Source organism: Antechinus flavipes, chromosome 5 (genome assembly GCF_016432865.1).
Source record: "Antechinus flavipes isolate AdamAnt ecotype Samford, QLD, Australia chromosome 5, AdamAnt_v2, whole genome shotgun sequence".
NCBI classification, from domain to species: Eukaryota; Metazoa; Chordata; class Mammalia; order Dasyuromorphia; family Dasyuridae; genus Antechinus; species Antechinus flavipes.
Window position 1 is genome coordinate 238,584,643 of NC_067402.1, and position 21,774 is coordinate 238,606,416.

At 36.2% G+C, this 21,774-nt stretch overlaps 1 protein-coding gene across 3 annotated transcripts in view; it reads left to right on the top strand.

The window, feature by feature from the left end:
- TMEM19 (transmembrane protein 19) overlaps nt 1-21,774 on the top strand; it is a 45,834-nt gene that overhangs the window by 11,897 nt on the left and 12,163 nt on the right. Inside the window, exons 1-3 of one of the 3 annotated variants that reach the window (XM_052000774.1) lie at nt 7,486-7,618; nt 8,298-8,448; nt 13,618-13,731. In XM_052000774.1, the coding sequence (XP_051856734.1) occupies nt 8,319-8,448; nt 13,618-13,731 (244 nt within the window). In that variant the 5' untranslated portion in view covers nt 7,486-7,618; nt 8,298-8,318. Of the gene's footprint in view, nt 1-7,485; nt 7,619-8,297; nt 8,449-13,617; nt 13,732-20,336; nt 20,746-21,774 lie in introns of those variants that run through there. The other 2 variants (XM_052000772.1, XM_052000773.1) reach the window with 2 other exon arrangements.

Genomic DNA, 21,774 nt, shown 5'->3' on the forward strand with positions numbered 1-21,774 from the left:
GTTTTTTTTCCCTCCACTCGTGATTTGCCTCTAGAATTTCCATTTCTACAATGCAACTCAGATATTGCATGTTGCTGTGTAATTGTTTTATTATCTCAAAATCATACATTGGCTGCATCACCTCAAATCAGTTTCATTAACGAGTCTTTGATCAGAAATAGTTCAAGTCTTGTACTTCAGAAAATCTGTGATTTTGTCATTGCAAGTACTAATTTCATGAATCAGTTTCTATACCTTTCTAAACCATCTTCACCAGATGCTTTGATCCAAAAGCTTCCCTTGTGGCTAATTTCTTGATGATGGTTCAAGAACTGGATTTAGACTAGAAGAACTTGGATTCTAATCCTCTTTTTGTCTCTTATTAAATGTGTGATTCTGGGAAAGTCATTTCACTTTTCTTGTCTCAGTTTCCTAATCTGTAAAATGGGAGACTGAAATAGATAACTTCTAGAATTTTTCTCCAAACCTATGATCCTAATTAAAATCTAATTATTTGCTGCCTCCTCAATTAATTGTAGTGGTCTCGGGTTGCTTATAAGATAAAGTCTTTCACAATCTGGATGCAGCCTACCTTTTCAACCATACTAGATAATATATTCTCTCTGACACTGCACTTTAGCCATACTAACTTCTTTCTCACATAACATTCCATCTGTCATCTTTGTGGTTTTGCACAGGCCAACACAAGTGTTAGGGACTTTCCTTCTGAGAATTGCTATGTACACCATGTCAGCTGGTAGGATGGACCCAGGAGGTAAAAAGGGGCTTGGCCTCTGAGGCAGGAGGTTGTGTCTTAGAGGTGTTAAAGGTTTAAAATGAGATGGGGTGAGGTGTGTCCTCTTGCTAGATTTTTTCTTAGGATGCAGCACTAACTCCAGGTGCTCCCTTCTGTGCATCCACTTACACAATGCTGAGTGGGCTAGGCATGGGGTAATCCCAGAGGAGAGTAAATATAAATGGCCAGCTTTGAATCCATAGGTGAAGGATGCTGAGAGAGTATTGAGAGGCAGAGATGTAGGAGAGATTCAGAGATGCAGAGACACACAGAGGCATACATACACTTGCTCTTGCTTCTGATAACCCCTGCTGAGATTACCAATAAAGAAAGGCTGTTTGACACCTTAACATCGACTCATCTTTATGTGTATCCAGGGAAAATTGGTATGTAATAGCCCTGGCAATCAGTAATCTTGGTGGGAGGTTACACACAAAGATAGATTGCAGTTCCCCCTTCTTTATCTCAGTTTCAGCAAATCGGTTTTCCTTTAAAATTCAATTCAAATAATTTTCTGCATGAAAACTTTCTTAATTCCCACAACTATTGGGCTCTCTCCCAAATCCTTTAAATTCAACTACTTTGTATTTTATTAATATTATACTGTATATATTTTCTTAAGTACTTCTCTCCTCCATTCTAATGTACTCTCCTTATGAGAAGGGATCGTTTCATTCTTGGTACTTATATTCCCAGTTTGGCAATTTGTTGTTCAGGCATTGCAGTCATGTCCTACTCTTTGTGATCTAATCTGGGATTTTCTTAGTAAAGATACTGGAATCATTTGCCATTTCATTCTCAAGTTCATTTTACATATGAACAATTAAGACAATTCTTGCCTAGGATCACACAGCTAATACATGTCTGAGGCCAGATTTGAACTCGGAAATGAATCTTCATGACTCCAGAGGCAGCACTCTATCCACCAAGACCATTAACTTGCCCCAGTTTGGTACCCAGTAGCTGCTTAGGTCTTTTTGATGATGTTTGATCCTTCAGCCTCTTCTATATTAATTAGAATGACCCTCAAATGACTGATGTGGAGTTTATTGCTGAGCCCATACTCAAAGTTTTTGGAGCTTCTAATAGGGTCTTTCAGATGCAATGTTCTGCTGGCACATCTTCATACGTGCATGCATTATCAGAGTAGGATTTTAGTGATGAGCTCTGATTCTGGAGCACAGACTCTAAAACATGAAGTCCTATTTGTTTGTGTTTTTAAAAGATGATATTTATATCATCCTCTCCCCTCTCCCCTTGCCTGCCCTGTCTCATTTTAACACCCATCCCCTATTTGTATCTCATTTCAACCATACATCAGAATAAAACTGTGTAGAGGGCCAGAACTCTGGAGAAGTATACTTGAAACAAAGATACTTACAATAAGGTGTTAACTCAGTGGAATTGATGAGATAATGGTTCTCTAGTTCACATATATCTAGTATAATGATATAATCACTCTAGTTTGATATATCACTCTAGTTGGCATATATTCAGTATATCAGACAATAAAGATTTTAGACTCTATTCCTGACCATCTTCGTGGTGACTATCCTGCTGAGACCAAGGCCCATCCAGAGGACCTCCAGAAAGCTAGTCTAGACATTATAAAAGTGAGCAAAAATTTTAAATATTTTTAATATTTTAAAATATTTTTTGTTTGTGGCAGCCCTTTTCATAGTGGCAAGAAACTGGAAACTGAGTGGATGCCCATCAGTTGGAGAATGGCTAAATAAGTTATGGTATGTGAATACCATATGGAATATTATTGTTCTATAAGAAACAATCAGCAGGATTATTTCAGAAAGGCTTGGAGAAACTTACATGAACTGATGGCCAAGTGAAATAAGCAGAACCAGGAGATCATTGTACATGGCAACAACAATATTATACAATGATCAATTCTGATGGGTGTGACTCTTTCCAACAATGAGATGACTGAGGCCAATTTCAATGATCTTGTGATAAAGAGATAAAGAGAGCCATCTATACTTAGAGAACTGTGAAAACTGAGTGTGGATCACAACATAACACTCTCACTCTTTTTCTTGTTCACTTGTGTTTTGTTGTCTTATTTTCTTTTTCCTTTTGATCTGGTTTTTCTTGTTCAACAAGATATTGTTTAAATATGTTTATATATATTGAACTTAACATATTTTAATATGTATAACATATATTGGATCAGTTGCCCTCTAGGGGAGAGGGTGGGGGGAAGGAGGGGAAAATTTGGAACACAAGGCTATGCAAGAGTCAGTGTTGAAAAATTATCCATGCATATATTTTGAAAATAAAAAACTTTTATCAAACTGTTCATACCCTTTGATCCAGCAGTATTACTACTGGACTTATATCCCAAAGAGATCTTGAAGAAGGGAAAGGGACCTGTATGTGCAAAAATGTTTATAGCAGCAATCTTTGTAGTGGCCAAAAACTGGAAACTGAGTGGATGCCCATCAATTGGAGAATGGCGGAATAAATTGTGGTATATGAATGTTATGGAATATTATTGTTCTGTAAGAAATGACCAGCAGGAAGATTTCAGAAAGGCTTGGAGAGACTTGCATGAACTAATGATGAATGAAATGAGCAGAACCAGGAGTTCATTATATACTTCAACAACAATATTATGTGATGATCAATTCTGATGGATGTGGCTCTCTTCAACAATAAGATGAACTAAATCAGTTCCATTTGTTCAATAATGAATAGAACCAGCTATACCAAGTGAAAGAACTTGGGGAAATGAGTGTGAACACTACATAGCATTTCCAATCCCTTTGTTTTTATCCGCTTGCATTTTTTATTTCCTTCACAGGTTAATTGTACATTTTTTCAAAGTCCAATTCTTCTTGTGCAGCAAAAAACAATATATACGTATACATATATCGTATATAACATATACTTTAACACATTTAACATGTATTGGTCTACCTGCCATCTAGATGAAGGGGTAGGAGGAAGGAGGGAAAATATTAGAACAAAAGGTTTGGCAATTGTCAATGCTGAAAAAAATTACCCATGCATATCTCTTGTAAAGAAAAAGCTATATAAAAATATATTTTAAAAAAAATAAAAAACTTTAAAAAACAAAAAGAATACTTATCATAAAAATTTTTTTTTTCATTTTCCTTGTATCTCTGGTAATGCTTCTTTGAAATGAAAGATCAGTTTTGAGGTTCATTTTGTCAATTCTTAAGTTCTATTTTACAATACTAAATAACTTTTTTTTTTTAATCTTATTTTCTCCTTTTATAAAAATTTTTATCTTTCAGCATAGGTTGTATAATATTTTTGCCCAAAACATTTTACAAGATTTTTTAAATCTTGCAAGTTTTTAATGAATTTTTAAATACCACTCCCATCCCTGGCAGAATGAGCTGCCATTCCATTGTTTCCAAAAAATGGAATAACCAAGTATGTTGGACAGTTGTCTTTGGACATTGGACAAATGTCTTCCAGATTTGACTTCCACAGAGAAATGAATTGCAAATTGAAATAAAATTAATAATTATACAAAGGGATAGGTTCTCTTTTGTTGTTGAACATTAAAGTAAACCCTAGATAGACAGCTAGATTTTCATTCCTTTATGCTGACCTAAATTCTTTTAATGCATTTGTTATTTAACTTTTTGTTGGGCAAATTTGAACAAAGTCTATCAGCTAATATCAATTGCTTATTTTGTCAGGATATTCTATCTTCCCACATAGCTAAGTGGCACAGTGCTTAGTGTCAGGAAGATCTGAATTCAAATCCAGCCTCAAACATTTACTAGCTGCTTGATCCAGAACAAATCACTTTTTCCTGTTTGTCTCAGTTTCCTCATCTGTAAAATGAGCTAGAGAAGAAAATGGCAAATCATTCTAGTATCTTTGCCAAGACTATCCCAAATGCGATCACAAAGATTCAATCACAACTGAACAACAAATTCTACTTTCTAAGAGGTAGAATTCTTTTTTTTAAAAATTATAATTACCACTACACACCTGTCAGATTGGCTAAGATAACAGGAAAAAATAATGATGAATGTTGGAGGGGATGCGGGAAAACTGGGACACTGATGCATTGTTGGAGTTGTGAACGAATCCAACCATTCTGGAGAGCAATCTGGAATTATGCCCAAAAAGTTATCAAACTATGTATACCCTTCGATCCAGCAGTGCTACTACTGGGCTTATACCCCAAAGAGATGCTAAAAAAGGGAAAGGTACCTATATGTGCCAAAATGTTTGTGGCAGCCCTGTTTGAAGTGGCTAGAAACTGGAAAATGAATGTATGCCCATCAATTGGAGAATGGTTGGGTAAATTGTGGCATAAGAAATGACCAGCAGGATGAATACAGAGAGGCTTGGAGAGACTTACATGAACTGATGCTAAGTGAAATGAGCAGAACCAGAAGATTTATATACCACAACAACGATACTGTATGAGGATGTATTCTGATGGAAGTGGATTTCTTCGACAAAGAGATCTAACTCAGTTTCAATTGATCAAGGATGGACAGAAGCAGCTACACCCAAAGAAAGAACACTGGGAAATGAATGTAAACCATTTACATTTTTGTTTTTCTTCCTGGTTATTTCTACCTTCTGTATCTAGGATATACTGTGGCATATTTAACATGTATAGGACTGCTTGCCATCTGGGAGAGGGGGTGGAGGGAGGGAAAGGAAAAATTGGAACAGAAGTGAGTGCAAAGGATAATGTTGTAAAAAATTACCCTGGCATGGGTTCTGTCAATAAAAAGTTATTATTTAAAAAAAATTTTAATTTAAAAAAATAAAAATTAAAAAAAAATTCTAACTTATTTTTAAAATATAAACATGGATAATTTTTGATTCACTGCTACAAAACCCTGTGTTTCTAATTTTTCCTCCCTTCTCCCCCAGTCAGCAAGTCATCCAATATATGTTAGACATGTACAATTCCTCTCTATATATTTCCACAATTATCATGCTGCACAAGAAAAATCAAATCCAAAAGGAAAAAAAAAATGAGAAAGAAAACAAAATACAAGCAAATGACAACAAAAAGAGTGAAAATAACTATGTTGTGGTCCACATTCATTTCCCATTGTTCTCTCTCTAGGTGTAGACGACTCTCTTCATCAAGTTATATCCCTGAATTCTTCTGTTTCAGTCTCCCTGGTGGCAACCTCTACTTTCTGGCCATTAGGACTGAGATAATTAGGGGTGGGAGTTCTGGGCCACTAGCATTCCAAAGAGTCATAAAACTCCAGATAGCTTATCTTAAATACCTAGATGGCACCCCCCCCCCCCCATCTCCTGGTCCAAACATTCTGTCTCTAGCTTCTTCACTTAATAGAATTCATGATCCAACCTGTCATAACTGAATTTATGGTCCTTCCCGGAGTTCCTGTTCATCAGTGCTCTGCCTGCCCTTTTGTCTTTGTTTCTCTGATCGCTGGAGCCCTATAAGAGTCTCTGGAATCCCTTGCTTTGAGATAAGAGTCTAATTCAGCCAGCTGTTTGGCCATGGATCCTGTTTGGTCAACAGTTAAATACTCCACTAATAGAATATTAAAAACTCTAATCTCTATCTTGCCTCAGTTTCTCCAGCATTACACCTGGAATCAGAAAAAACTGTATTCATAATTATTTCTTATCTGATCACCTTTCTACTATACTGGTGTGTTCCTCTTCACTCTCACCCCCTCCCCATTTGTATTTTCTAAGGTCATGAATTAAAAAAAAAAAAAAAAAAAAAAAAAAAAAGGCCTAGAAGTCAGTAAAACTTAGCTCCAATTACTCTCTCTGATATATACTGGCTATGTGACCCTGGCCAAATGACTTACACACCCGATGTACCAAGCAACTGTCTAAAACTAATGGATGCAGATGTCCATTAGTACAAGTTTCCTTAAGGGAAGTTCCCTTATATTAATAAAATCACTGACTTGAACCACAAAAAAATCTCCCCATTCCCCAGGACTGATCATAGCGCTAGGCAATTTAGCCACTGGATCAGTTGAAGTTTAGTAATGGTGTGAATACCAATCAAGTCCCTGCAAAGTTTCATCTCAGAAATCTGCAATGGCTACAAATCAAAGGTTTGACTTTATTATATAGTTTTACTGATATCTACATTTTATAAAGTGATGGTGGGAAAAATGTTAATGCAGATGAAATCTTTGGGTCCCTGTATTGTATTATGGAGAACTGATTATTAAACATTTACTAAGACATTATGGCAAATCTAGGTAAGTCCTAAATGGACTAAATGGAGCTGGATTTGAATCAGTAAGTCCTGAGTTCAAATTCAGCCTCAGTAGCTGTGACCCTGTGGCAAATTACAAATCTGTTTCCTTATCTGTAAAATGATTATAATAATAGTACCTATCACCAAAGGGGTTGGTGGGGTGACATCAAATGAGATAGTAATTGTAAAGCATCTTCATTTTAGTCATGGCCTGGCACATAATAAATGCTATATAGATATATTTTTATTATCACCTCTCTGAGCTTCAGCTTACCCCTCTGTAAAAAATGACTTCATGACCTCCAAGGTACCTTCCAATTCTAAACTTATAATCTCACCCATATCTAAGACTTGCGTGTCCCAGTTAAGGACGCGGGTACTAACGATAAACCCGAAAAAGTAGTAGAAGTCCGCAACGTAGGCTCTCCTTACCTCCCACCTAAATCCTGGTTTGGCGTCCCAACCCTGCCCACGTGAGCTCAGCGCCTTTCTTCGGGTTCCTGATTTGCTCCGCTCTGCGCAAGCGCGGAAAAGGCTGGGCAAGGAGCGGGCCGCACCGGGCTGCAGCTCAGGCTGGCTTTGGGAACCCGAGCTACTTCTTACCCTATGCAGCAGAGGCTCTTCGAGTAAGTGTGAACTGCGCACGCCGGGGTGCAGGATGGGAGCGGGGGGAAGGGGAAAGAGAAGGGGAGGGAAGAGGGGTGCAGCTGGCGACTACCGCCCTTCTCAACTCGAATCTCAGCAGCCCCTCGGCGCTTATGTCTTAAGCAGAGCCCTTGGAGATCGACTGTCCAAATGACCTGGGCTTTGGGTCCATCTCCCATCGTCCTCTCCTACGGGCGGGGGCGTGGGAAGAACTCGGGTGCTGCTTCTGCCTCCTCCGAGGTTGTTGCTTTGGTGGCCCCAGAGCGCACCTCCTACCTAATTCTCTAGGCCATCCCAGTCTGGCTGTGTGAAAGAGACGCCCTTTCCTCCTTTCCTTGGAGAGGGGTGGAGAGAACCTTCACTTTTTCTAGCCTTGAGAATACAGGTCACAAGAATGGACAGGTCAACTCTCGCCTTATCTGCCTCCATAGCCGTGTCTTCCTTTTGAACCGAGAGCTGCCTTTACTATATGACAATCGATTTTTTATCAAAAGCACCTGCAGATTGGAAGCTGTCTTTTTTTTTTCTTCCGCAGGAGACAGGAAACTTGTCTTTTTGCCATTTTGAGGACTTTTCCTTTGTTGAAGGGGATTTGTTTGTCTTTAAAGGAATGTTTTCTTTGGCTTTCCTCCAAAAGACGATGTTTTATTTTCTCCCCAGGTGATCGATTGCTTATATCCTATGAAAGAGCTTGAGACCAACATATACAAAGGATATATTAAAATGATGACTAATATAGTTATCCTGAGCCTGATCCTTTTCATTTCTTTATCTTTCTGGATTATGTCCATGACAGCAAGCACCTATTATGGTAAGTGTAAGGGTTTGGGTTTTTTTGTTTGTTTGTTTTGTCTTTAGCTTCTAAGTTATATTAAAATGGCACCTTTGCTACTCCTCCATTTTTTAAAGTGTAGTTAACAGGTTGGTTGTTCTTTATTCCTAATTACATTATCAGTATAGTTAATTCAGTCAAATAACTTGAAAAATAAAAGCATATTTACTGCATTTTTTAACGTTCTGGCTGTGGATGAGTTCAAATAAATCTAAATCAAGGGTTCTTAACGGGGGTAGTATGTGTGTTGGATTCCTTTAGCAACCCGGTGAACTCTGAATCCCCTCAGAATAATATGTTGTCTGTTTGCTATTGAAGGAAATTCCAAATTTCAGTTAGAGACTAAAAAAAAAAAAATAAAGATGACAATCCTCCCTTCCCCCCAATTCAAGCTCCTCAGTTCTCTGAAATCTATCCAGCTTAATAAGAACATCCCACTTTAAAAGATCATCAAATTTGGAGACAACCATTCTGGCTTCACAAATAACTGCCTAAAATTTGGCAGATTTTCTAATTTGACCATTAATAAGTTGGAATAATTTGATAATTGTTTTTCTTGGACCAGATCCATGATTTCATTAGTATGATGAAATATCTGAGAGTAAATTCGCTGTACCAAGGTCAGTCTGTACCTGTTTTACCATTTAGAGAATCTTCAAGTCCACTGTCAGATTAAGTGACCTGTCTAAAGTCAAATAGCTAGTAAATTAACAGAGAGAGGATTTGAAAGCAGGTCTTACTAACTTTAAGGCTGACTTTTTATCTACTGCATCATGCTGTTTCTCTTGACCATCACAAATACTTGAAAATAGAAATATTTCAAGTGAAATAGCATGTCAGATATTGTAAATAAATACTTGAAAATAATACCTGTCATTTATCTAGTACTTTATAGTTTGTAAAGCACTTTACAAAAATTACCTTATTTGAACTTTACAATATGCCTACCTGGGCACTATTTTTATCCCCATTTTCTGGTAGAAACTAAAGAGACTAAAAAATGATAATTTTATTATATATTTAAAAGGAATAGCAAGTTATACATAATAGATTTGTAGTTTCACATGAAATCACATTTTTATTTACAACATGTTATAGAAATGCTTATTTTATTCCATAATTGGAAAAAAATATTTTTAAAAAAAATTTCATGACTGTAATTGCTGTCTGCAGTGATCTTTGAGCCCCAAAATATAAAATCTGACACTGTGGTGATCTTTTTCTTCTTTAAAATATATAAGATGAAGGTTCTCTCTGGGGGAGAAGGTTTCTCGAGGAGATTTTCTGGAGGCAGCCTTAGTATCAGTTAAGAGTAATAATTACCCCCAAATGCAGCCAGCTGGTAAAAATGCAAATGTTTATTTCTCCTTCCGAGTCTTGTCTCTTTCCTTGGATCCGGATAGCTAGATTCTTAGAGGCCTATCTTTCTGCTTGGTTCCAAGAGCTCCCTCCGAATGTCTCCAAATCCAAAGGTTTGTTCTTCAGCCTCTTAGTTCCAAGACTAAAAAAAAAATAAAGATGACAATTCCCCCTTCCCCCCAATTCAGGCTCCTCAGTTCTCTGAAAATTCATATCTTCATGGCTCCAAACCCAGCCCACTAATGTATATAATTTTTTATTGTTATCTTCTTCATTAGACTGTGAGCTTTTTTTGTATATCCAGCACCTGGCACATATAGGTTGTTGTTTTTTAACTTTTTTTTTTATTTAATAGTATTTTTTCCCCAATTATATGTGAAGATAGTATTCAGTATTCATCTTTGTCAGATTTTGAGCTCCAGTTTTTTCTCCCTTTCACTTCCCTCTCCCTTTTCCTAAAACAGCAGGCAATCTGACATAGGTTTAACATAATTCTATAATGTATAACCTATTTCCACATTAGTCATGTTGTAAAAGAAGATTGAAAACAAAAGAGAAAAACCAAGAGAAAGAAAAAATAAATAAAAATAATTTGCCTCAACTTGTATTCAGATTCCATAATACTTTCTCTGAATGTGGTCAGCATTTTCCATAAAGTTGTCTGGGATCTTTGAATTAGTGAGGAGCTAAATCATTTGCAGTTGATCATCATACAGTATTGTTTTTACTGTTTACGATGTTCTCCCAGTTCTGTTCATTTGACTTTATGAATTCATGAGTTCATGGAAGTCTTCCCAGGTTTTTCTGAAAGCATTCTGTTGATTTCTTATAGCACAATAAGATTTCTTTGCATTATATACCACAACTTGTGTAGCCTTTTCCCAATTGTTTTTTTTTTTTTAAATCTACTCCACCACTAATATTACCCTTTCCCCACTTCTCTTACCTTTTCCCATGTTTCTGCCCTCCCTTCTATCCTGCCTCTCCCTTTTTTTTCCTCTTTCTACTCCAACTTCTTTATAGGGTTAGATAAATTTCTGTACCCAACTGAATGATTAAGTTATTCCCTCTTAGAACCTAAACTGATAAGATCAAGCTTCAGACAATGCTCATCCTCCCTTCTTTCCCTGGATTGTATTAGGTCTTTCATGTGAACTCATTTTCCTGTTATACCTCTCCTTTTCTCTTCCAAGTACAGACCTTTTTCCATGCCTTACTGTCTTTTTCTTTGATGTCATCACATCAGGAATCATTCACAACATTAGTCCATGTGATGACCTCCTTTCTGCCCCAGTGACAGATACAGTTCTCAAGGGTTACAGATATCATTTTCCCATCTAGGGGTATAAACAGTTTAACCTTTTATTTGTATTTATATATATATATATTTCCTCTCCTCCCCCCATTTACCTTTCTGTGCTTCTCTGTGAATTGTAGATTAAATTTTCTGTTTAGTTCTGTTTTTTTCAATAGAAATGATTGAGAGTCTCTTATTTGATTGAAACTCCATCTCCTCCCCTGATTGAGAGTCTCTTACTTGATTGAAACTCCATCTCCTCTCCTGAAAGGTGATGTTAAATCTCACTGGGTAGTTAATTCTTGGTTGTAACCCCAGGTCCTTTGCCTTTTGAAATATGGTATCCCAGGCCCTCCAAGCTTTTATTGTAAGAAACTTCCAGATCCTGGTTAATCCTGACTATTGCTCTTTGATATTTGAATTGCTTTTGTCTGGGAGCTTGTAACATTTTTTCCTTGAGGTTGTAGTTTTAGAGTTTCACAACAGTTTTTGATGGGGTTTTCCTTATGGGATCTCTTTCCAAAGGTGATCAATGGATTCTTTCCAAGAGTATTTCCTCCTCTCTTTTTAGAATATTGGGGCAGTTTTCCTTAGTGGTCAAGAGACCCTGCCCTCAAGGAGCTTACAATCTAATGGGAAGAGAACATACAAATATATACAAGGCAAACTATGTACAGAATAAATAGGAAATAATTAACAAAAGGAAGGCACTGAAATTGAGAGGTTGAAGAAGGTTTCTTGGGACTTAAAGGAAGTCAGGAAGATCAGTAGTTCAACTGGAGGAGAGAGTGTGTTTTAGGCATGAGGGATAGACAAAGAAAATGCCAAAAATGAGAGATGGGAAACCATCTACCAGAAAGCCAGTGCCACTGGATCTGAGATCATATGGGCAATGAAGTGTAAGACTAGGGGGCTAGGTTATGATGGGCTCTGAAGGCCAAATCAAGTATTTTGTATTTGCTCCTGGAGGCAATAAAAAGCAAATATGGGCTAGTTTATAGTCATTTGGTTAGGAAGCTAGACTTCTAAGCCTCAGGGTAGGAATTCCAAAAATGAATGGATTAACCTCCCTGAGGCTGAATGTGTAATATTGTTTCATTTAATATAGCTCTTGAAATTCTTAGTGTATAATCTCAACAGATTACAAAATTACAAAATAGTTTTGTGACTTTGATTTAGGGCTTTACTTTTTGAATAATTTATGCTACTTTAATTCTTTATTTGATTTTTCACTTTTACTATAGAAGAATTTTAGAAAGAAAGATTGGGTCTTTTCAAAATGAGTACTTTGGGGAGGAGGGGGCAGTTCATGTTTAAGAGGGCAGTGTTACTTTTTTTTGGCCTGAAGGTAATTTTACAAAGTGCAATTAGTTTTTGATGTTCCTAGAGCATACCTAAAAAGTTGAGGCTATTTCCACTACCAGTGCTGGTCATCAAATTTACATTTTTAATAGCCATTCAGAGATTTAAGATCATACAGTCAATGGTTTCCAATCTGTGGGTTGAATACCTTTAGGGGTAACGGTGGTGTAGAATTAGGTGGAAGAGGATCTCAAATCCATAAATAAGCAACTATACCTTCTGTGGACAGAGTACATAATGTCTTGTGTATTGTGTAAATGTGAATTTATAGCAGATTATAAAAAAATAACTTGTCAGTCAATGGATATTATAGTCAGTGGGCTTAATACTGTGTACCATGCATTGTGTTAGATGTTAAGGTGAATAATAGTAACTGTAATTCCATAATTGCTTTTGTATTGGGCAACTTCCCTACATTATATCATTGACCCCTTGTTGGTAGTCAAGTTGGAAACCCGCCAATGTATAGATTGTTATTGATGTAGCCAGGTAGGCCTTCTCTACGTTTGAAGACCCTTTTACTTAAAACCTGCGAAGAAAGATTGGATTGGAGGAAAGGAAAGAACAAGTATTTATAAAGTGCCTACTATGTACAAGACAATGTGCAAGTGATCTACACAACAATCTTAGTAAGTAGATGTTATTGTTATCCCCATTTTACCTTTGAGGAAACTAAGGAAGATAGGTTGTAAGAATCTGGCTAGATTTTAACTCAGGTCTTCCTGACTTCAAATCCATTAGTCTATTCCATTACTAGGCTAATTTGTGCAAATTTGGATACAGACTCTATTTGTAGGCTCATCCATCTGCAAATGAATATATCAGCTTGGTGTCAGTTTTTTTAAACAAACTGGTAACTATGCCTATCCTGTTTTGGGTTTTTTGTTTGTTTGTTTTGTTGAGACAATTGGGGTTATGTGAGTTGTCCAGGGTATCACAGTTAGTGCATGTTATGTCTGACGCCAGATTTGAAATCAGATCATCCAGATTTCCACGCTGGTATTCTGTTCACTGCCCCATCTAGCTGCTCCTATGTCTATCATTTAATGGATGTAAGGGAGGTCATTGCAGAGGCTTATCTCTTTTACCATGCTTAACAAGATATTTGCTATTAATTTGATTTTTTTTAGGTTCCTTACATCCTGTTTCTCCATGGCGATGGCTGTTTTCTGTGATAGTTCCTGTTTTGATTGCATTTAATGGTTTAAAAAAGAAGAGTCTGGACCACACTGGTGCCTTGGGAGGTATTTATTTTCTTTTAGCATTTAAATGAGCTGTGGAATGAATATTTCATCTCTATTATATGCATTTATATCCTTCTTGCTAAACTAAATTAGTAGCTCTAAACGAGCCTCTTTCTAAACTAACATATGATGTTTTAGCAAATATATAATATGAAAATGTTATTAGATTTATATTATTCTAATTCTTATTTTTAATTATGTGATTTGATTTTGTTATTATGTTATATGAATGATGATTTTGAAAATAACCTTATGAAGAGATCTATATTTCCTTAATATGGAGAACTTCTTCCATCAAGAGTGACCCAACTTATCTTAATACTTAAGAGCATATAAATCCTATGGTGTTACTTTAGTTACATAGAGGCTAAGTGACTTGGCCAGGGTCCCAGAATTTGTGTTAGAATTAGAATTTGGACCTCTGTCTTCCTAACTCTGAGTCCACCTATCCACTACTTCACATAATCTCAAAATGATAAGCATGTAAAGTTTATTAACATTTTCTGATGATAGAAATGGGTCATGGAACTTAATTTACAATCCAAGAATTGTATCAAATTTGGCTTTTTAATCAAATGGTTTTTCAGTAGATAACAAGGAGAAAATCCTCAGGACTTTAACTATTTTTGTCGTTTCTTTGGGATAATTGCCCTTTTGCTCATAATCTTAGGAGTTGTCTTTCCAGCTTTGTTTCAGGAAAGTCTGAAAGCATGAAGCTTGGCAATCAGCAGTGATGTTGCTAGAATTTTGGAGTTCCAGGGCAGCCTCTGGACAACAAGAATTGAGTGGTCAAGGCTGAGTTCCTTAAATCTTAATCAAATATCTGACCAGAACTGTGGTCACACACTTAACCTGCTTATTTAGAAACATGTTGAATACTGTCAGCATCAAGATATTGTTGTGCTGGGCTCTGTCCTAAAGCAAAAACAAAACAGTAGAAGCTTTCTGTCAGAGATAAGACATAAACGGGTAGGTCAGGATACATACAAAATATAATAGACTACTGATAGATTACTTCCTCATCTCTAAAAGATTTATTTTAATACTATTCAGGTAAAGCTATGAGGAGGAACACAAGGTAGACTCTTCTTCCATTGGTATCTCTTTACCACATTACTGACAATCAACCCGTAAAAGTAACTATCTTATCAACCTTTGTGTCCGATGGTTTCATACTGATATTGAAAAAGAATACAACTTTTTTTAACAAGTTTGTTTTTTTTTTTTTTTAGAATGTAATACTGGCTTCAGGGCTTCACACAGGTACTATAGATATTAGTACTGTATCTTTAAGAGACAATGGAATCTTGGGGTGACAGATTAACTGTTACTCTGAGAAATCTGGTTGGAGACTGAATTTTGGAGAGACTGTTAAACTGAAGTTTGAAAAGAGAACAAAGAAAAGAAAGTGACAGAACTTTTTTTTCAAGTTTTCTTATTTTTCCAAATATGTGCAAATATATTTGCCAGTATTCACCTTTACAAAACTTTGTATTCTAGATTTTTCTTTCTCTTTTTCTAGAGAGCAAGCAGTCCGATATAGGTTAAACATGTGCAATTCTTCTAAACATATTTCAATGCTGTGCAAGAAAAATTAGATTAAAAAGGAGGAAAAAAAAAGTCACAAGATAAAAAAGCTAACAAAAAGGTGAAAATATTATGCTTTGATCCATATTCAGTCTCCATAGTTCTCTCTCTAGATGCAAATAAGGAATTTTCCTTCCATTTTCCATCACAAGTCTATTGGAATCGCCTTGAATCATTTCATTGTTGAAAAGAGCCAAGTCTATCACAGTTGATCATCTTGTTTCTGTGAAATATGTTCTCTTGGTTCTGCTCACTTCACTTAGCATCAATTCATGTAAGTCTTTTCAAGTTTTTTTGAAATCAGCCTGCTCATCATTTCTTACAGAACAATATTTCATTACATTCATCTACTACATCTAATTCATCCATTCCCTGATGGGTCTCCACAAATCTTTGTCACTACAAAAAGGGCTGTCAAAACATTTTTGTACATGTAGTTCCTTTTCCCTTTTTTATAATCTTTTTGGGACACTGCTGGATTAAAAGGTATGCATGGCTTTATAGACAGAACTTATTTCTTGAGAGAATTGGGTTTAATTCCCATCTTTCAAGGAGAGCTGAAGAGAAATTTTGAGAAGATTTTAATTGATATTAAAAAAAGAACCAAGTGATGGTTGGGTGTTTATGCAATTGAGAGGTAAGCAGTTATAGTGATGATTAAAGGTGACTTTGTGATATTTCTCACAGCTAATATATTATGAATTATTATTTACGTTTCTTAATATTTATTACACTATTATAGTATATCCAATAGCTTTTCTCATTTAAACTTGATGATTACAGATCTGACACATATAGTGATAAACACAGACTTCTGGAGAAAAGATATTTCTTCAGCATAATATAATTATCTGAGGTAGGGGTTCAGAGGTAAGTGATTATAATGAGATGTTATTTTTATAATCAGTAGAACTATTAAAGCATTTTCTTTTATTACCTTAGAACGGAATGAGAAATAGTAAAGGAATTGAGTTAGTTGAAGACAGGGAGAATTGTAACAATTCTATCTAATCCTTTAATTGAGGATTGTAATCCCTGCTATATAGGGGGAAGAAATTATTTGAAAAGCATAGCATCTCACAGTCACTTAACATAAACTACTTAGTGACCATTTCACATTTAGTGTTTATAGGCATCTCAAAGTCAGCATGTCCAAAATAGAAAACATCTTTTCACTATTCTAAACTTTCCTTTTACTGTTGGGAAGCTACCATCCTTCTAGACCAGCAGCTTCACAACCTTGGTGTCATCTCTAAGTCTTCCAGTTATTGAATCAGCTGCCGAATTTAATCATTTATTTCTCCATAATATCCCCTTCCCTTGCTCACAAATGACTGGTCTTCTAGTCCTTCATTCTAGTCCTGATCAACTCTTATCTAGACATTTCAGTACCTCAGTCTATCCTTCACCCACCTGCACAAAGTACTAACTATATCATTCCCCATATTCAATAAGTTCCAAATATAAATTCTTCTGTTTGGCATTTAGGGCTTTTTTTTTTCAATCTGTTCCTTCCCAGGTTTCTAACCTATCACTCCCTTCATGCATTCTGCAATCCAGCCATAGTTGCTGTTTGTTTTTCAACACATATAACATGACTGAAACTATCCAATAACAAAGCTTTAATTGATTAAAAGAGTGCTGAAACATTCTGTATAGAGTCAAAGGGGAAGTAGTATATAGCAGGGATTAAGAAATCAGGGTCCATGATGTTTCTTTAAATTTGAAATAAGTATGATTAAGTCATCCTAGCAAGAAAGATAATATAATGGGAGTTGTGAAATAAGGCTCCATGAGTTCTTAAAATTTGTTTTGGAAAAAAAAAAGTTTGTGTTATAAACTTTCTTTTTATTCTGGATGGAAATAATGAGAATGATTTATTGAAAGTGTCTTCATCTGGACTTGACCCTGATAATAGTACACTAATTAATGGCGAACAATTACTAATAAAGTTTATTTCTAGGTAACTCTTCAAAATTGTTATTAAAATCTTTCCTTTTCATTTTAACTCAGTCTACCTTTTGAGCCTTCTGATACATTGCTACTACCATCATACATTCTACATTCTGATTCATGTAATCTTCCTCCTATTTCTCATATGGCCCTCCATTTCCTACCTGACTGATCCCATACCTAGTACATGCCTCTTAAGCTTTATTTCACTGTTATATTTTATATATCCTTTTCATTGGTGAAATAGTTCGCACTTTCGTATTGAGATTTTTTCCATTACAAGAAGGCTCTGTACAAGGGATTCAGGCCTGGGCAGAATAGAACTCTGGATAGTTAGTCTTTAGCTTTAATGTTTAGTCATGTGTATGCTAAGGAGACAGTTTGGTGACATCACCTTTCTCTCCTTGTTCACTAATCTTGGTCCTTGGGGCTCTAGATTTCTGTGGTGAGTTACTGTCTACCATGCTGGCCTCTATTAAATGTCAGGAAAAGATTGATTTTTCAATTTGAAGTTGTGGTTGGGTTGGATGGAAGGGAGAACAAGCCATATAGCTCATATGGCCTTGAGATTTAGCAATATTTCAGGTATCTGCAGGTATGAGGCTATAGCCTAGCTGGTAGATCCTGTTTCATTTCATCTTTACCTCACCTTCCAAAGAGGAAGTAGGAATGGAGGTTGAAATTCCAGCATAACTTATACACCCTCCATTTGAGCAGATTATTTGTAGAAGAGGACTGGAAAGGAAGTCATTATAGGTCTGGCTTTGAATTTTTCCTCTGGTAACTTCCCTGTTTCTTCAACTTTAAAATAAGACTAATACTACCTATAATTAAAATAAATAATAATAATAAAAATAATAATAATAATAATAGCTAACATCTCATTTGATCCTCATACTAACCATGCAAGGTTAGGTGTTTTTACTATCCTCATTTTACAAATGAGGACCCTGAAGCATACAAAAATTAAGTGACTTGCCTATACTACTATAAAGATCTGAAATTCCACATCATAGGATTTTCGTGAGGTAGATGTCTATAAAACACTTTGTAGGTCTTAAAAGTGGTTAGCTGTTATTATCTGGGGGCAAATAGGCAGTGTGTAGTGGGTAGGATTACAAGAAAGCTGGCTAGTTTTTGAAGAGGCAGAGGAAGTAGAGACCAAATTGCCAACATTTGCTGGATTATGAAGAAACTAAGGGAATTCTAGGAGGAAAAAAACCTATCTACTGCTGCTTCATTGACTATACTAAAGCCTTTGGCTATGTGATAACAAAATGTGGCAAATTCTCCAAGAGATGGAAGTACCAAATCATTCTGCTTATCTTTTGAGAAACTTATTCAGACCAAGAAGCAATAATTAGAACTGAAAAGGAAAAAGTGATTGGTTTTAGATTGGAAAAGGAATATGACAAGGCTATATATTGTCACCTTATTTAACTTGTTTACTAACACATTATGTTAAATGCCAGGCAGGACGAATCAAAAGTTGAAATTAAAGTTGCTAGGAGAAATAGCAAAAATCTCAGCTATGAAGATAATACTACTCCAATGGCAAAAAGTGGAGAGAAATTAAGAAGCTTCTTGTTAAAACCATGAAACGCAACTACCACCTATTCGTAGCCCATGACGTAAGACCAGGCCCATCAATTTCCTTGAGAAGCTTTTCCACACACTTTTATCATCCTTTTAAGTATTTGAAGAAGCATCTTGATGAGTGTGGAAGAGGAGAGTGTAAAACCTGGCATGAAACTTCATGTCAAATAAGATCTTAGCAATTAATCCCATCACTTTGGGCAAAAAGAGGGATAAGAAATGGAGACATGTCAGATTTTATAAACTCAAACGATCACTGCAGAGCATGATCACAGCCATGAAATTCAAAGTCACTTTTTCCCTGGGAAGAAAGTTATGACAAAATGGACTGCATATTAAAAAAGAGATATCACTTTGCTGACAGTGATGCCAGTAGTGATGTATGGCTGTTGGAGTTGAATTATGATGAAAACTGAGTGGTCCAGAATTGATGCTTTCAATTTGTGCTAGAGAACATTTTTAAGAGTCCCTTGGATAGCAAGGGGGTCAAATCAATATTTAAATTCAGCCTATTTACTGGAAGGTCAGATAGTGAAGCTGAAGCTTAAATACTTTGGCCACAAGATGGGACTCATTGGGAAAGACCCTGATGTTAAGAAGGGAATAGTAGAGGATGAGAGGGATAGATGGAGTCATGAAAAAATGTAATATGAAGTTGGATAGACTTCTCAAGTTATAGGATAAAAGGGCCTGTTGTGTTGTAGTCCAAGGACTCAGAAGAGTTGGACAGAACTGAATCATTGAATAACAGAATTACTATTTTTGGCTTGCTAATTTGTTTTTCCATTTGACACACCTGTAGAAAAAAAAAAGATAGGACTTTGGATAATAACGATAGGGTCTAACTTTTTCACTGGCAACAACTAGTCTTGTGCTCCTCAGGGCTTAATGTATAGAATAAAAGCTGATTTAGCATACAGAGCTGTGAATCTAGCATGAATGGACTGAGGCTTTGCTCCAGAATTTACAGGATACAAAACCTTTACAGTCATTCAAAAGCAGTCCAGACTAACACCAAATTAGTAAAAGTAGGGAATAGGAACTATACCTGTGATGTCTTAGGAATAGGAAAATGCCATATGAGAAAAATCCCCCCCAAAAATGCAAATTAGCGCTTTCTCTGTAATTTGTAGATTTAGAGGGTTTCCTTGAGCACTGAAAGGGAGAAGAGATTCGTCCAAGGTCCCATAACAAATATGTCTGTTATCTCTGACTTCTAATTGGTATTTCTTTACCTGTTCAGGTTTTGCTAAATCTCTTAAGTAGCCAGAATAATCAGTTAAAATAGCAGACTTGTGCCCATCCAGTGACTCACCCTCCTACCAACCTGATTTTGTAATTCACAATGTAAAGATAATAAAGTAATAAAGACAAAGTTGATATGAGTAGTTTTTTTTTTCTTTTTTTGCTGAGGCGTTTGAGGACAAGTGATTTGCCCAGGTTCACATAGCTAAGAAGTATTAAGTGTCTGAGGCCAGATTTGAACTGAGGTCCTCCTGACTTCAAGGCTGGCACTCTATCCACTGGATCACTTACCTGCCCCTCTGAGTAGCTTTCTTATTGCTTGCCTGGGGGGACAAAATTATCCTCTGTGACCCTATTACATTAGGCTTTAATGACTAATATTTTTAAAGCTTTAAACTAGTATATCACTTAACGCTTTTGGTAGAAAAACAGTCTCTAATCGTACATCCCTGGCTTGTTTCACAACAGGAGTATTGTGAGGAAAGCAGTGAAAAAGATGGATAAATGCAGGTTGATGATTGATGATGGTGAAGCTTCAGTTGAGACCTGAAAGGCCTCATTCTCTTTAGATGAACTTTCTTGATAGCAGTTTAATGTTTGCTGATGAAAAATCAAGTAATGTGTTAAAAGAAGGTATGTTCTCATTGAAGACTTTTTTCAGTAATACCTCTTTCAAATCCATTGGTGTCAGAAGGTACCAAGATACTTCCAACAGCCTGCAGCTGTCTCTTAAAACAATGTGTTCCATATATTGTATCTAAGATATACTTTAACATGTTTAACATGTATTGGCAATTAATCCCATCACTTGAGGCAAAAAGAGGGATATGAAATGGAGACAATGTCAGATTTTATATTCTTGGACTCAACGATCACTGCAGAGCATGACCACAGCCATGAAATTCAAAGTCACTTGTTCCCTGGGAATAAAGTTATGACAAAGCGGACTCCATATTAAAAGAGATATCACTTTGCTGACAGTGATGCCAGTAGGGGTGAAGGGAGGGAAGGAAAAAGTTGTAACAGAAGTGAGTGCAAGGGACAGTGTTACAAAAATTACCTATGCATATGTTCTATCAATAAAAAGCTATAATAAAAAAATTTAAAAAACAATCTGTGTTCTATTTTAGCTCCAGCAAAGTTTAAATTAACTCTGACATCTTTAGATGGTAGAGTTGCCCATGAAACTTCAGAAAGATGTTGTTCAGGTGTATCTGATTCTTCATGGTCTTATGGACCACAGCACATCAGGCTCTCTGTCTTAAGTCTGTCCAAGTTCTGTTTGTTGTTTCTATGACACTTATCAATCTCATTCTCTACCATCATCTTTACTTTTTGCCTTCAATCTTTCCCAACATCAGGATTTTTCCTGGTGACTCCTGTATTCTCATTATGTTGCCAAAATAATTTAGCTTCAGTATTTGACCTTTAAGTGAATAATCTGAATTTAAGTATTAACTTATTTGATCTCCTTGCTAGCCAAGGGATTTTCAAAATCTAATCTATAGGCAGCTAGGTGGTGTAGTAGATATATCGATCACCAGCCCTGAAGTCAGGAGGACCTGAGTTCAAATTTGCCCTTACTTCCTAGCTGTGCGACCCGGTCAAGTCACTAACCCCAATTGCCTCAGCCAAAAAAAAAGTCTAGCACCAAAATTCAAA